This window comes from Erpetoichthys calabaricus, chromosome 8, assembly GCF_900747795.2.
Source record: "Erpetoichthys calabaricus chromosome 8, fErpCal1.3, whole genome shotgun sequence".
NCBI classification, from domain to species: domain Eukaryota; kingdom Metazoa; phylum Chordata; class Cladistia; order Polypteriformes; family Polypteridae; genus Erpetoichthys; species Erpetoichthys calabaricus.
In genome coordinates, this window is record NC_041401.2 from 71,591,749 (window position 1) to 71,607,117 (window position 15,369).

The following is a 15,369-nucleotide window of genomic DNA, read 5'->3' on the forward strand; positions in this document are numbered from 1 at the left end:
GTACTCCACCTCCCATTTTACATCACTGTCCTATCTGTTTTGCGCAAGTGTGATGTCACTACACAGTTAGAACTCCAATTGGATTTGTGCCACTTATGGGTTTAAAAAAAGCTGACCATAATGAGAATATTATAAATCTTTTGCCAAGATCCCTGTGTGCTCACTGAATGCACAATTATCCATGCAGCACATCGATGGATCAAAACAAACCTTAAAAGAAGCCCTCTGCTTCCCTAGCTCTCAGGTATTAAAAAAACAATGTACCATGATAATCCAAACAAAAGTAGTTAGGTTAGTCCTTCCCCTTGACTAGATAGACTTCTTAGCTTTGCTTACACTTATGAAAACAGTAATTTTGTTAGATTATTCTATACTAGACAAAGAGCCTGTTTCGACAACATAAGATGAAATGGGCACGAGTTTGTGTCAGCAGTGTATGAAAAACAAATGATAAGTAACGAAGAAGTTGTTTTGTAATGATTGTAGTCCGCTTTACTCATTACTGTACAGGTTTGTACTGTTGATGAATTTTCCAGGCCTATAGTATAATATTGAATGATGAATGTTCCAGTACAATATGGAATAGTAATAAGTATAAGCACCACAAACCTGATATAGGTGTATTGAATGAATGCGTAATTGAATCAGAATGCGTCATTAGGCCTCGAGCTGTAGTCGAAATCGCCTTTCAGGCCTCTAGAGCTTTAATCGAAGTCGCCTTTCTCTTTGAATTTTTGCAGCTGTAAATCTGCCGCCTGCCGCGATGTTGGGGTTGGATGTCGGTCTCGTAAGGTTTTTCGGGCAGCTGCGCAGAAGGCGACTGCGCATTCGGCTTCAGACGGACGTGAGTGAGTGAGTGAGGAGGCAGGCGAATTATGTATTAAGATATACTACTTGGCAGTAACATAATGTAAAAAGCACAACTATAACATCACTGGAGCAGCCAATTGGCTTTAGAAGTCCCATCTATAGTTAAATGGAGATTACCTGTCTATAGTCAATGGGCTCTAATTGATTGAACTATAAATAAATCTACTGTATATTTCTGTGGACTCACACCAGATGACATCTTAGGTCTCAGATTTGTACCGTGACAGCTGTCGGTGGCTAACCAAGTACCTGCAACATCTGGATTACAACTGTTTTCAGTAGCATTTGCTTTCCAGCCAGAGCTGAAGGATACTTCCAATTTTAGCCGTCTGAACACTGTGAGTAGAACAGTGGTGATGTCAGCTGAGCTCTCTATCTTAATTAGCCTCCACTGCCCTGTGTAGAACTACCACACTACAGCTTCTGCATCTGGATGGTCCAACTTGTGGTAAATCAGCTACACAATGAAAACAAAAGAACACTCCAAGCAACTATTTGAGACAGTGATTGAAAAGTGCAAGTCAGGGGATGAATACAAGAAAATATCTAAGTCACAGATTATCCCTTGGAGTACAGCTAAATCAATAATTAAGAAACAGAATAGAACAGATGTAAATCTGCCTAGAATAGGCTGTCCACAAAAATGAATGATTGTACAAGAAGAAGACTAGTGAGAGTGACCACCAAAAGACGTATTGTAACTCTGAAGGAATTACATGCTACAGTGGCTGAGACTAGAAAGACTGTGTACACAACAACTTGCCCGGGTGCCTTATCAGTTGCAGCTTTAAGGAAGAGAGGCAAAAAGAAAGTCACTGTTAAGAAAATGAACGTGACATCATGAAAAGAGTTTGTCAGAATGCACACGGGAGACTCTAAAGTCAGCTGGAAGAAGGTTTTATGGTCAGATGAGACAAACATTGAGAATTTTGTCAATCAAACTAAATGCAATGTTTGGTATAAGCCAAAGACTATAGATTATTATATGCACACCATCTCCACTGTAAAGCATTATGGTGGAAACATAATGTGGGGATTTTTCTCTACAGCAGACTCTAAAAGGCTTGTCAGGATAAAATGGATGCAACAAAATACAGTGAAATTCTACAGGGACAGCTAATGTGGTTTGCAAGAAACTTGTGCTTGGGAGAAGATTTGCTTTCAAGCAAGACAACAACCTCATGCATAAACCCAAAGCTACATAGGAATCACTTTTAAACAACAATGTTAATTTTCTGGAGTGGCTGATTCAAAGTCCAGATCTCAGTCCAATTGAGAATTATGGCTGTACTTTGAAAAAGGCAATTCAATCATGATCTCTATGCACTATGACAAAGCTTGAGCAATTCTGCAAAGACGAATGGTGTAAGACTGCAATGCCCAGATATACAAAGCTGATAGAGACCTGTGCACAAAGACTTAATCTTGAAATTGCTGCCCAATGTGCATCTGTGAAATACTAACTTGAATGGTGTGAATAATTTTGTGATTAATTATTTTGTGTGTTATATTTGTAATTAATTTAGATCACTCTGATATTCAAAGATTGTTCTTCTGCAGATCACTGTCAAATGTTGATTTCAGGGTTTACTCTATAATGGCAAACTGGCCAAACCTTGAGGTAAATAGGCAGCACCAAACAATAATGCTTTCACCAACATGATTCACAGGTGGCATGAGATTCTGTTGGTCAAAAGCAGCTTTGGTTTTAGCCACACATGGCATCTAGTATTATGTCCAAACAACTCTTACATTTGTTTCATATTTTCAAAGCACATAACTTCAATACTTCTGCTCAGTTGTAGAAGGTGGTGCAATTTCTTTTGGATAGTTAACTCATGTCCTTCGACAATGACTGAGGCAAGACTTACCTATAAATTTATTGATGTTATCTTAGAGTTCTTGGAGACTTTCAACAGCATTTTTCAGTCAGTCCTTGGGCTGAATTTTGGCAGGACAACCTGGCCTGGATAGATTGCCAGTAGTCTGAAGTTTTCTCCATTTGGAAAGTATCTCATGAACTGTGAAGTGACTGAGTACAAATTGCTCCAAAATGGATTTAAAGCTATTCAAAAACTCACTAGCATCAATAATCAATGAAATTTCTTCCAATGATCTTAGAGTGCTCTGTCGATCTTGGCATGATGTAGCCACACACCATAGCTGCTAAGACCAATCCATACCACTGTTGTGTATGTAAATTTTCTTTAATAGTAATAACTTTAATAGTTCAAGTTTCTTTAATAATGTTCTAATCATACTCACCTATTTGGGAGCAGCTAATTTTAGGCATTTGAGGCAATGATAAAGGCAAGGTGTCTAATATATTTTTCCACATAACATTTAATTTCTGTTGATTCAATCAGTATAAGTGAGAGCAAAATATGATTATTTTAATGTCAGTTTAAGAATTTGATCAACTTTATCTATATGTATTGCTTAAATGACAACCAAATTTGATTTGGTTATTTTTTCGCAGTAGTGTATTTGCACCATCCCTATTTATACACACAGTACTTAGTATAAGAAATATGTTCTTTATTTTGACTACTAGAAATGTGTTGGATGACGATACTTTTGGATCTTTTGTTAGTTTCAAATATAACCTCAATTCAAAACATTTCCTTTGTTACAAGAAAGTTAGAGACTTTGGTAAAAAACCTAGCAAACTTCACTAATCTTTTTTCACTATCTACTGTACTGTAGAAATTATACTTTCTAGCAGCATTACAGATATGTAGCTTTCCAAGCTACTATAAGTCAGTTGTTTCAAAAGACAGTGTCTTTAAATAATCTGAGACAACACTAAGAATAGATCCTTTGAATTAGATATTCAAGTAAAGAATGGAGGACACCTTCCATTCTTTCTTAAAGTGCAAAAACATGGTCTAGGTCAACTCAAAATTGAACATATTGAAAATAAATTGAAAACATTTCTCTCAATTCAAAATATACAAAATGTATCCAGGTCAAGACTCTGTCTGGCTTTGAGGGATGTTATCAAGTATCTGCTTCACATAGGTAATATGCTTTTGGAGTGTCCATTGCTTAGACTCAATAGGAGCAAATTATTTTTCATTTGTTAGACAGTTCTGGGGTCATGATAATCCCTAATCACTAACCTACTAAGGGCTTCTTCTTAGTAAACAATTTATTGTGGTAACTTACATAACATCACTAGTATGCTGTCTCATCTTGTACAACTCAAAGAATCACAACTGACTGATCATAAATAAATAAATCAGGGTTAGACCAAAATGTACTTAACAATTACTGTATAACTGACTGCAAATGTACATTTCCATTCTAAAATCCTTGAAAAAAATAGCAGCCTCATAATATTAATCTAAACTAAATAGTAAAATCTGTTTGAAACATTCATTAGACTTTTCTAGTGCCTTCAACACAATCCAACCTCTGCTCCTTAGAGACAAGCTGACAGAGATGGGATTAGATTCATACCTAGTGACATGGATCGTGGACTATCTTAAAGACAGACCTCAGTATGTGCGTCTTGGGAACTGCACGTCTGACATTGTGGTCAGCAACACAGGAGCGCCACAGGGGACTGTACTTTCTCCGGTCCTGTTCAGCCTATATACATCGGACTTCCAATACAACTCGGAGTCCTGCCATGTGCAAAAGTTCGCTGATGACACTGCTATCGTGGGCTGCATCAGGAATGGGCTGGAGGAGGAGTATAGGGACCTAATCAATGACTTTGTTAAATGGTGCGACTCAAACCACCTACACCTGAACACCAGCAAAACCAAGGAGCTGGTGGTGGATTTTAGGAGGCCTAGACCCCTCATAGACCCAGTGATCATCAAAGGTGACTGTGTGCAGATGGTGCAGACCTATAAATATCTGGGAGTGCAGCTGGATGATAAATTAGACTGGACTGCCAATACTGATGTGCTGTGCAAGAAAGGACAAAGCCGGTTATACTTCCTTAGAAGGCTGGCGTCCTTCAACATCTGCAATAAGATGCTGCAGATGTTCTATCAGACAGTTGTGGCGAGCGCCCTCTTCTACGTAGTGGTGTGCTGGGGAGGCAGCATTAAGAGGAAAGACGCCTCACGCCTGGACAAACTGGTGAGGAAGGCAAGCTCTATTGTTGGCATAGCGCTGGACAGTTTAACATCTGTGGCAGAGTGAAGGGCGCTCAGCAGGCTCCTATCAATTATGGAGAATCCACTGCATCCACTTAATAGTATCATCTCCAGACAGAAGAGCAGCTTCAGCGACAGACTGCTGTCACTGTCCTGCTCCACTGACAGATTGAGGAGATCGTTCGTCCCCCAAACTATGCGACTCTTTAATTCCACCCGGGGGGGTAAACGTTAACATTTAACATTATACATAGTTATTGTCTGTTTTTCACCTGCATTATTATCATTCTTTAATTTAATATTATTTATTGTATCAGTATGCTGCTGCTGAAGAATGTGAATTTCCCATTGGGATTAATAAAGTATCTATCTATCTATCTATCTATCTATCTATCTATCTATCTATCTATCTATCTATCTATCTATCTATCTATCTATCTATCTATCTATCTATCTATCTATCTATCTATCCTAGCAGCAGAATTTAAATGGTGTTTCTCCAATTTTTCCATTAATTAATTAAATATCTTATTATATTAACACACTGTATAACTGATAACCACTAGCCTGTAAGACAGAAAAATGCAATTTTATTAGTGGATGAGAATTCTAGAGATAGTAACAAGGTATTAAAAGATTTTAAAATTACAGAACCTAACTGAATATTAGTTTTATTGGACATGCACAGAATGTAAGTGTTATCTTTGACACTAATCTGTCTTTCAATACTTACATTATATGACTTCTAAAGACTTTAAGCATATGCAATATGTTATCCTCAACATAGGAACAAACAAACATTGACTCAAGAAAATTCTGCAAAGACAACCCCGTTTTGCGAACTGTTTTTAAAGCATTCTTTCTAATAAATTAAAATTATATTTATGGGCTACACACTTCAGATGCTCCCTTTAAACTAATTTCTGTATAAAATGAAGGATGCATACCATGCAGCCAGCAATTTGTCTTATCTAATGCAGTTATCTTTATCCCTGTGAGGAGACAAGTTATTTCACCATAGGCATTTTGTAATTCCACGATTTATCAATTGAGGCTGGAGTACTTATTTGCTCATTTTTGTGTATTCATTTACTTATTTGCAAAAAGAAGTAAAAAAGAAATAAATAGACAACATGTTTGATAAAGTAAATTAGGGAAATAGATGGATGAATTAAGTTAATTAAATTAAATTAACTGCAAATTTAATGAAACTAGGAAATTAAGAATAAATTATACTCTATATACTCAAATTACAGTTTTAGCTTTCCTTTGATTTCTTATACATAAAAGTTAATGTTGGGAGTCAGTGTAGCACTCTAGGAATGACTGCCTTCCTAATACTGTAATGCTTTATCAGATTTAGAAGAACAATTACAGCATGCCTTTACCCTAAGCTTACCCCACTCTGTACTGTAACAGCTATCTTTTTATGGTATATACAACTACATTAATCTGAATTCCTTGTCATGTTTCTGGAACTATTGCATGACTCTTGAGGCATTCTGGCATTAAGCTTTATCCTTTAAACGTGGTATTGAAAAAGAGCCTTTTTGTTGTTGGAACGTAAATAATTGGGAATAATGTTCACATACACTGTATACATGTATACATTTGAATTCTGCTCTACACTTCTGAAGGGACCCAGTATGGAGTCATGGAGTTTTGCCATGGTGCTCCCATCAGAGTAAATAAAAAAAAACCAGAATTCATTAATCAATAGTTTGCAATCATAGAACCATCATTAGTAAAATGAGCAGTACTTCTTTCTTTCCTCATGTGAGGAAAATCTCAGCATGGTTGCTGTTCCTGATGCATTCGTACTTTGTGTCTAGCACACATGCGAAAATCTCCCTCTCTTTGCCTGTATATATGATTTGGTCAGTGATTGAGTGGTAAGACAAGTGAGATGAGGTGGTTGCTCCCAATCTCACTTGTCCTCTGATAAACTGAGATATAACATTGAGAGTTTGAGATATAAACTCTAAGGCAAAGGCAGCATAACCGTATGAATTTTAGGAAGGTGATACTCAAACATTATGGCATTAATCTAACTATAAGTGAACATCCAATGCCTTGACATTTCACAAAGTAGGAGCCAATTGACTGCAAACTAAAAATAAAAAACTCAATGCTAGCAGCAACAGCAGAGACAGTTCCAAAAAGAACAGTCTTGCAGCCATAGTTTTAACAAACACTAACGTGAGAAACTCAGGTATTTGTGGCCTCTTTATGGCTACAGAAAAAAAACAGGACAACTGCCTTGCTCTTTTTCAGTCTTAGATATTACTGTAATGCTTCAGAGATTACTCTAGCATTCTACAACTCTGACATACTAGCCTGTATCTTGAAGCTTGAATCTATGATGCACTCTCCTGAAGCTTTACCACCCTTAAATCTGGGCCTGTAGCAACTCAAGAATCTGTCTCTTTACTTTCAGTTATACAAAAATATTCTCTGTCATAACTGCTCCTGATTTTTTCAAACCTCAAAGCTTTATTTTTTTTATTTGTTTCTCACTAAATCTGGAACTACATGGGACCTATGGCCTTCCTCATTGGTGAGTCTTAAGGTACATAAGTGTGTCTACATGAACTAAAATATATTAAATACAAACTAAGAAATTACTTCAATGACCTATTGTAACAACATAAAATAACATATTTGCTTCACAACATGATGACCTTTAACAAAAAAAGGATTTCAAAACAAGAAATGAGAAAAATGACTGAGAATGTATCTCAAGATAAGGCATTAGGTGACACAAATCTTAGTAAAGAGTTTTTCTTTTTGAAAAAAAAAACAATCCTAATTACAGAAGTTGGACAAGCCAGCCTTTTGGAAGATGAACACACAAGTAATTGAAAAATATGATGGAATGAACCTACGAATTAGTCATGTTTAAAATCACACATAAAAGATAACTTTTCTGTCCTATTCTTCTGAATGTGCATCAAATCAGGAGAAGGATGTGATTTGGGATCAGTGTCTTGAGCAGGACTTTTACAGCCTCTTAAGCATTTCTAGGAGAAAGTGAACTCTGTGTTAGATGTAGCCTAGCTATGTCAACCTAACATACAATATTCTCCTTTACCACCGTAGGTGACAGAGTTTAACATCTAGAAATCTACTGTAAACACTCAGGATAATGCTGAGTATCTATTTAACTCTCTTCATATTTCATTTTTTGTCTGTATGTTTGGCTTTCAAACTAAAACTAATTTTTTAATTGATTTTTCCATTTTTTTAGTTAGAATTATATTTAGCATTAGATTATATAAAATGGACAACACTACAGTGCAGTAATAAAATTTTCAATTCTTTTTGTGGAAACCTTTTTCAGGTATCCTTCCTCAGAATCAACCCACTAACCCCTCTCCCCAAGCTCATGATAGTTCCCCTCCAATAAATTAATATTTTAATGTTAGTGTATTTCATACTGAAACTAAAAAGACTGTGGGCATGAGGAGATTATACATGAATTCAATTAAAACAATGATGAAAACTGTATGACTCTGACACTTTACTTTTTTCATTTTCTACACAAGTAATCCAGTAAACCATCCAGCATACTTAATTAAGAATTTTAATATTTTTACCACTAAGTATGTTTTTAAATAACTTACTCCTGAATTGTAAATCCTATCTATTGTATTTCCAACTTTGTTTTAGCAAATCAACAAGCAACAGAATTAGGTGCAGATTTAAAATGTAAATACAGTCTGCTGAAAATAGCTATCAGCAGTCTTGAAAAGAAACTACTGTCTCACTTGGGAGGCTGTGGAGATAGATAAACATTAAAGGAATATCATTTTAAAAGATGCTAAAGTCAAGGTGAAGCACAGAAGAAATATACAACATTTATGCTGTAGCTATTGAACTCAACAGTTGCTGCATGGGAGCTCTAAACTGTGTACTACAAAGTGAAAGAAAAAAGAAAGACTGTCAGTCAAATTCTACATTAAAGAAGCTAAGGCAGTGGGTAGTGCAGGTGTAAGTAAAGTGAACACGACATTTGCATCTACAGCAAGGCAAGGAAGGTGTTCTGCTGCAGTGGAACAATCATTTTAGGGTAAACATAGACAAATATATTCTAATAACTTAGACAAACAGTAACAAGATGATCAGAAGTAGGTTTTCTCCATGTCATCCTGAGTTTGTAAGACTAAGTATAAGGTTTTTGATTTCTTATGCCTTTCTATGGTGTTTTTCAAATTAATAATCATGAGCATAACCTCAGTTCTTAAATTTCCATTTTTCCATAAAGGGGTCTTCACACAGCAAGAAATTATTACTTAAAATTATCATCCTGGCCACAAGAAAATATTCATTCGATCACACAACTAAATAGCATCCCATCTTTCCCATACAGACACACGTTTGGGATATCAGACCTGGTTCCAGCTCCTCCAGCCGTCCTATTTGATTGCCCATCTCAATATACTGCAATGAACTCTTCAGACGGTGCGAACAACAATCCTCTAATCAAGATGCCCAGGCAGAGGAGTCAAAAAAATCATGTAGCTCCCAAACTGTTCTGCAAAAAAGAATCCTTTTTCTCCAGGCAGAGCTGTTGGTGTAGCGGAGGTTAAGCATTTACAGTACAAGTAGTGGCAGCACCGCAGACACTCCCGTGCTCCCTCCCTGCTCCACTCCTCAGCACTCCCAATGACAGTACTAACAGAGCTGCTAACAGCCCTGGATAGCTAATTAGTAGAGTTACTGTTGTAATAAAAGAGGCGTGGTTCTCGAGGCCAGACAGAGGCTCGGCACTGGCAGAAACAAACTTGTAGGAAGTGAACAAGAGCCTACAAAAATGCAAAGTGGGAGGTGTGGGGGGAACTAAGAAAATCTGAAAGCTCAAGCCTTGTGGATTAATATAGCCTTTATCTTTTATCCTAGCCTAGCTTTTGGGAGGCAAACAAGAAAGTAACTCCATGTCAGAAGCTGGCTGCATGCACTAATTTATTTTTATCCTCCTCTCATCCACTATGCATGTTTCTGAAATATTTATGCCTGCAAAAAGCCATGAGATTTTCAAGTCTGAAATAAACTGATGTGGCAGTTTAGGTAGGGTTCTGCACCTAACAGCTCTAATAATATTATTCAGTCTTATGGTTCGTGCAAACCAAATTGTTTTACCGGTAAACAGCGTTAGATATTTTTTTCATTGCATATAATTAAATTTTGTTGTTTTTAAATAAGAAAAAGCAAGCTGGCAAACTGCCAGATGAGATTGTGAACACTATATATTCTTTCCTTTTGTGTTTCTTCATTCTTTCTTTCAGCAGGAATACATTAGGCACCAGAAACACAGCATATGATTAGAAGAAACAGTTAGTTTAAAATCTTATTTTAATCTGAACTGAAAGCAGTGGGTTAGTAACACTCCTTCTACAGCAAGTAAAAAATCATATCTGAGCTCTGGCTTCAAAAGTGCTGTTCAGCTACAGTTAAGTGAACATAGAATGCTGTTCTGATACAGGAGATGTGACACCAAATTACATTTAACCTCTCTACTAGGGTAATAGGGTGACAGAAACAGCAGAAGAGAAGAGTGACAGACTTATGGATCTGATGCTATGTGCCTTGTCACAAAAAACACAGTAAGAAAATGACCTGTCTGCCACTGCGTCCCTGCACACCAATTTATTAAAGAATTTTGTTTTGGGGAAATTAAAATTCCTGTGAAGCAAACAATCAAATTAACACATAAAGAAAACTAAACAAAAAAGCCAAATGCCAACAAACAAATAAACTGCAGGGACTACACTTAAATTCAGCGTTTGTCTGAGCAATTATTCTTCTGTTAATGCGTCACTGATAATTATCTTGTGGACTTCTCTATAATAAACATATTTAAAAATGGAGCTACAAACCAAGATTTATGTGTTCAATATTTCAATTTTTTATCAAGCTTTGTTACTGTTAGGTTGTTTTCATGAATCATTTCCATTAGTTGGTGTTATAATTCATTTTCATTGCTTAAATACCTACATGAAAGTATGACCTGTATGAAAGTATGACTTAAAATGCTTGTAAAAGAATTTTATTTAAGGAAAATTAAAAATGTGTGCGGTAACAACTTGTTGAATAGAATGATGAAATCCTTTTTTTGTTGTGTAATATATGTGTAATTTTTTGAATTACTTAATAATTAATAAACAATTCATATTCTTGTCACCTATGGAAAATGAAAAGGCACGTTTTCTGCTATGCTTAAATAGTCCAAGCTAAGGATACAAAAATAATGCAGCTTTCAAAGCACATCAGAATGGAATGGTTTTAACATGTTGCATTTTTCATTCTGTGTGGGAATGTGGTTGACAAGAGGATGCTAGTGGAAGATCACTTTTGGAGGTGAAAGCTTTATGAGTAGAAGTCAGAAATGGGTTTTAACTGTAGAAATTTCCCTGGTTCTAATTTTTTTTCTTTTTTTGAAGTCCAACATTGTACGCTGTTTGAGAAACAAATGTATGGCTTAGAGGCCTTGAATCAAGACAAATTATTTCATTTGATCTCATATATACTAGGTAAAGAACATTAGCTAGCTGTTTAGTGAAACAGTCACAATTCAGGAATGAACTAATAGCAAATGTCAAAGAAACATTTGCTGCCTACTGCACCATCAGTCAATCAGAAATTTCATTTTCATATAGAGGTCAACAAGTGTTCTGTGTGTCTCTGAGAACTTTATCAATTTATTTTGCATAACAATAAAAAAATGCACATATAAAACCAGGCACTACATTTTGCTTGAAGGAAAAATCATCAGCAAAATGTGTTCCAAAATGGCTAGGACTATTATTAAAATAGATTAGACCATAACCTGTAAGGGATGCCAATGTTTGCATTTCTTGGCAGAGACTCCAGTGTGATAAACAGTAGATGGTGCCACTGAAATAACTATTCCTTGGATATTACTCCACAGGAGAGGGACATATTGTCTTTTGCATGTCTATTATCAGGGCTGTACTGTTCTGCCAGTAAAAAACTAAGCAAATTACAATTATAAACAGACTACAAGAGGAATCATAAGCCATAAACAGGGTTTAAATCACAACATCAAAATTATAGTTGCCAAAGCCCAAAAGTTATCCAAACTTAAAGTCTAAGGGGATTTGCTAAAGTTTTTAGTACAAGAAGATTATAACCTAATTCACTAAAGTCGTTACTACCAACAATTTCAGATGAAGTTTGTTAATTTGACGGCAGATTTATACCATCGTGTTCATTACATAATTATGCTCTAACAAAGGACTGATGCGTCCTGGTGAGACTCACAATATGGTGCTGTCAGACAGAAAACAAAATGGTGGTACGGTAAACATTGAATGGAACATAAAAATACACTTTGATAAATACACATCTAAATGCAAAAATAACAGACTTAATTGACCCACTTGTATGGGTCGAAGCTTATAAAATAATAAGGAACTACTTAAGAAAACTTATGTTAGGCAGAATGTCTAGTGGAAGCTGATCAGTCTTTTGGCCTTGGAACCCCTGCAGAACTTGTTATCTGCTACATTACCTCACCCTTGGAGCATTGGACTTATCATTAGAGAATTAATAACAAATCTTCTTTTTCAACTACATATAAATTTGGGTCTGTAAGCACGTATTGATTAATTATTATCTTCTACTTTTGGTATCTCACTTACTCTGTTTCTAATTTTCTTTGTTTCTTCTTGCAACTTTTTCTTTGTCACCTTGTAAAGTATATTAAGCTATACTCTTTGTATGAAAATATGCTATTGAAATAAATGGACTTGTTGTTGTTATTTCTCCATTGTTAAAAAAAAACTTCAAAAGTTCAAAAAAATATTTACCTAAGGCAGATTTCAATTTTAATTTCATAAATCCTAATATGTACAGTTTTGCCTGCTCCTTTAAATTGGAGTTCAATTATGAAGAGACACCTGGAGCCAAGGGGTGCTCTGAGCAAAATGCCACAGGAGTTGCATAATGTAGAGCCTTGACCTGAATAATGTTTTAGGACTTTAGACCAGAAGTGGTCTCAGAAGAATATATACATGGTTTTTCCTGTTGTCAGATTAAAAGACTTGGTGTTGAGTGTGAAGCCACTGGCAGCAGCTCATCTGGAGGGAGAAGGAAAGGGAAGATCAATTTGTTGAATGAGAAATATTGGGTATATAGGAGTATATTTTGAAGTTCTTGGTGTGAGTAAGTGGACAAGCCATCTCAGGGTAGACAGGGACGCACCATTATGAAAAGTTAGGTGTCATGATTGGCACTTGTTAATGACCTACTTTTATCTTCCTTACCTTTTTCAAAGTCACAATCAATTTTGGCATTTTCTTCATTTAGCTGTTTTAATGGTATTATATTATTATTTCATTCTCTTGTGACACCATTTTGAATTTAATGGATGTTGCAATTTTCTATGGGTTTGTATCTGGGTTGCTATGAGTTTGCTATGGAGTAACATCCAGGGCCTCGCATCGTGTGACATCACAAACTATTATGTATAATAAGACGGCAGCCTTGACCTTTGCCTTATCTAAGTTTGTGGATAACCTAACAAAATCTCACCGTACTTCTTGCTAATATTTTCTTGAACCTTTTTGTTAAAATCCTTTGCTCTGTTTTTGCCTTCATTCTTCAGTTCTGATTTTAACTTTGACGATCATGTTTAGACTTCTTGGTAAAGACCTTAGGCTACATCTTTGTGGTCTGCCTTCCCTCCGTGACACGACAGTAGGCCCAGAATTACTTTAATCTTTTATTTTGTTGTATTGTTGGCACCCTGCCTGGGATTGGTTCCTGCCTTGTGCCCTGTGTTGGCTGGGATTGGCTCCAGCAGACCCCTGTGACCCTGTGTTCGGATTCAGCGGGTTGGATAATGGATGGATGGATGGATTTTGTTGTACCTGTATTTCTATTTCACTCCATCTGAAATACTCAGATCTTGTGTATTTATTTTTAGTTAGTAAACCACTCTATTTATTTTCTTTATTTATTTTACCTAGACCTTTTTGGTTTTATTTTGGGCTGACAACCACATGCACACATACAAACAGACAAGCATATTAAGATACTCTTCAAAAATAGTTAGCAAAAACAAATCTTAATACATAATTCGCCTGCCTCCTCACTCACTCACTCACGTCCGTCCGAAGCCGAATGCGCAGTCGCCTTCTGCGCAGCTGCCCGAAAAACCTTACGAGACTAACATCCAACCCCAACATCACGGCAGGCGGCGGATTTACGGCCGCAAAAATTCAAAGAGAAAGGCGACTTCGATTAAAGCTCTAGAGGCCTGAAAGGCGATTTCGACTACAGCTCGAGGCCTAATTACGCATTCTGATTCAATTACACATTCATTCAATACACCTATATCAGGTTTGTGGTGCTTATACATATTGCTATTCCATATTGTATTGGAACATTCATCATTCAATATTATACTATAGGCCTGGAAAATTCATCAACTAACAGTACAAGCCTGTACAGTAATGAGTAAAGCGGACTATAATCATTATAAAACAACTTCTTCGTTACTTATCATTTGTTCTTCATACACTGCTGACACAAACTCGTGCCTTATGTTGTCGAAACCGGCTCTTTGTCTAGTAATACATATATTTCAAATGTTTGTAAATTAAAATTTTGCCTTCATTGAACAGCTTGGTTGTCCACACTGCAGTAATGTATGTGTGTTTTGGACCCAACTCTGCCCATCCCATTAAGGATAAGCCTTCTAGAGCTTCCTAGGTAACATCCAACCTTTACTTTCCATTACCGTTACTTAACAAATTATTTGGAGCGCTGCTTATGTGAAAAAGAACAGAAAATATAACTTTATGTATTTATTTTGCTTTCAATGACCCTCAGGTATAATAAGGTATTCTTTTGACATATGTGTTACTGCTTTGAAGCTTTCCTGTTAAAATCTTTATGAAAATCGTTTTTTTTTGGTGCTTCAGTGACACCTTCTGTTTGAAATAATAGATGCAAACAACACACAGTTGAAACCATATTGACAAAATGAAGCACATTATATTATACCTGAGAACTAGTTTGACTAGTGACAAATAAAAATAAACCTTAGTGACAAAGCACGACACACGTCTCTAAAATTAACAAGGATGAGAAGGATGATAGAATAAACATTAACTTATGATGTTTGGAAACCATAAAAAAAATCATTGCCTATATGTGACATTTTACCAAAGAAAACATTGTTAGGATGCAGGTACAAGCTATAGTGAGCACAGGTCATTTAAAAAAATTAAGTAATTAAATAAGATTAGTTTAAATAAAATAAAATGTGCACCTTTTTTGTGACAGCCTTAACAGATTTTTAAATACCCTGAGATGACTCCTTACCCCCCATAACTCCTTACGTTCCCTCCGCTCTGTACTC

At 36.1% G+C, this 15,369-nt stretch overlaps 1 protein-coding gene across 4 annotated transcripts in view; it reads right to left on the reverse strand.

Annotated features, from left to right (window-relative positions):
• Nucleotides 1–15,369, reverse strand: part of specc1 (sperm antigen with calponin homology and coiled-coil domains 1) — a 303,837-nt gene that overhangs the window by 200,451 nt on the left and 88,017 nt on the right. The window contains exon 1 of one of the 4 annotated variants that reach the window (XM_051930904.1): nucleotides 9,374–9,660. The exons of the other annotated variants lie outside the window; for them this stretch is intronic. Coding sequence (XP_051786864.1) covers nucleotides 9,374–9,413 — 40 coding nt within the window. The 5' untranslated portion in view covers nucleotides 9,414–9,660. Of the gene's footprint in view, nucleotides 1–9,373; nucleotides 9,661–15,369 lie in introns of those variants that run through there. 4 annotated transcript variants of the gene reach the window in all.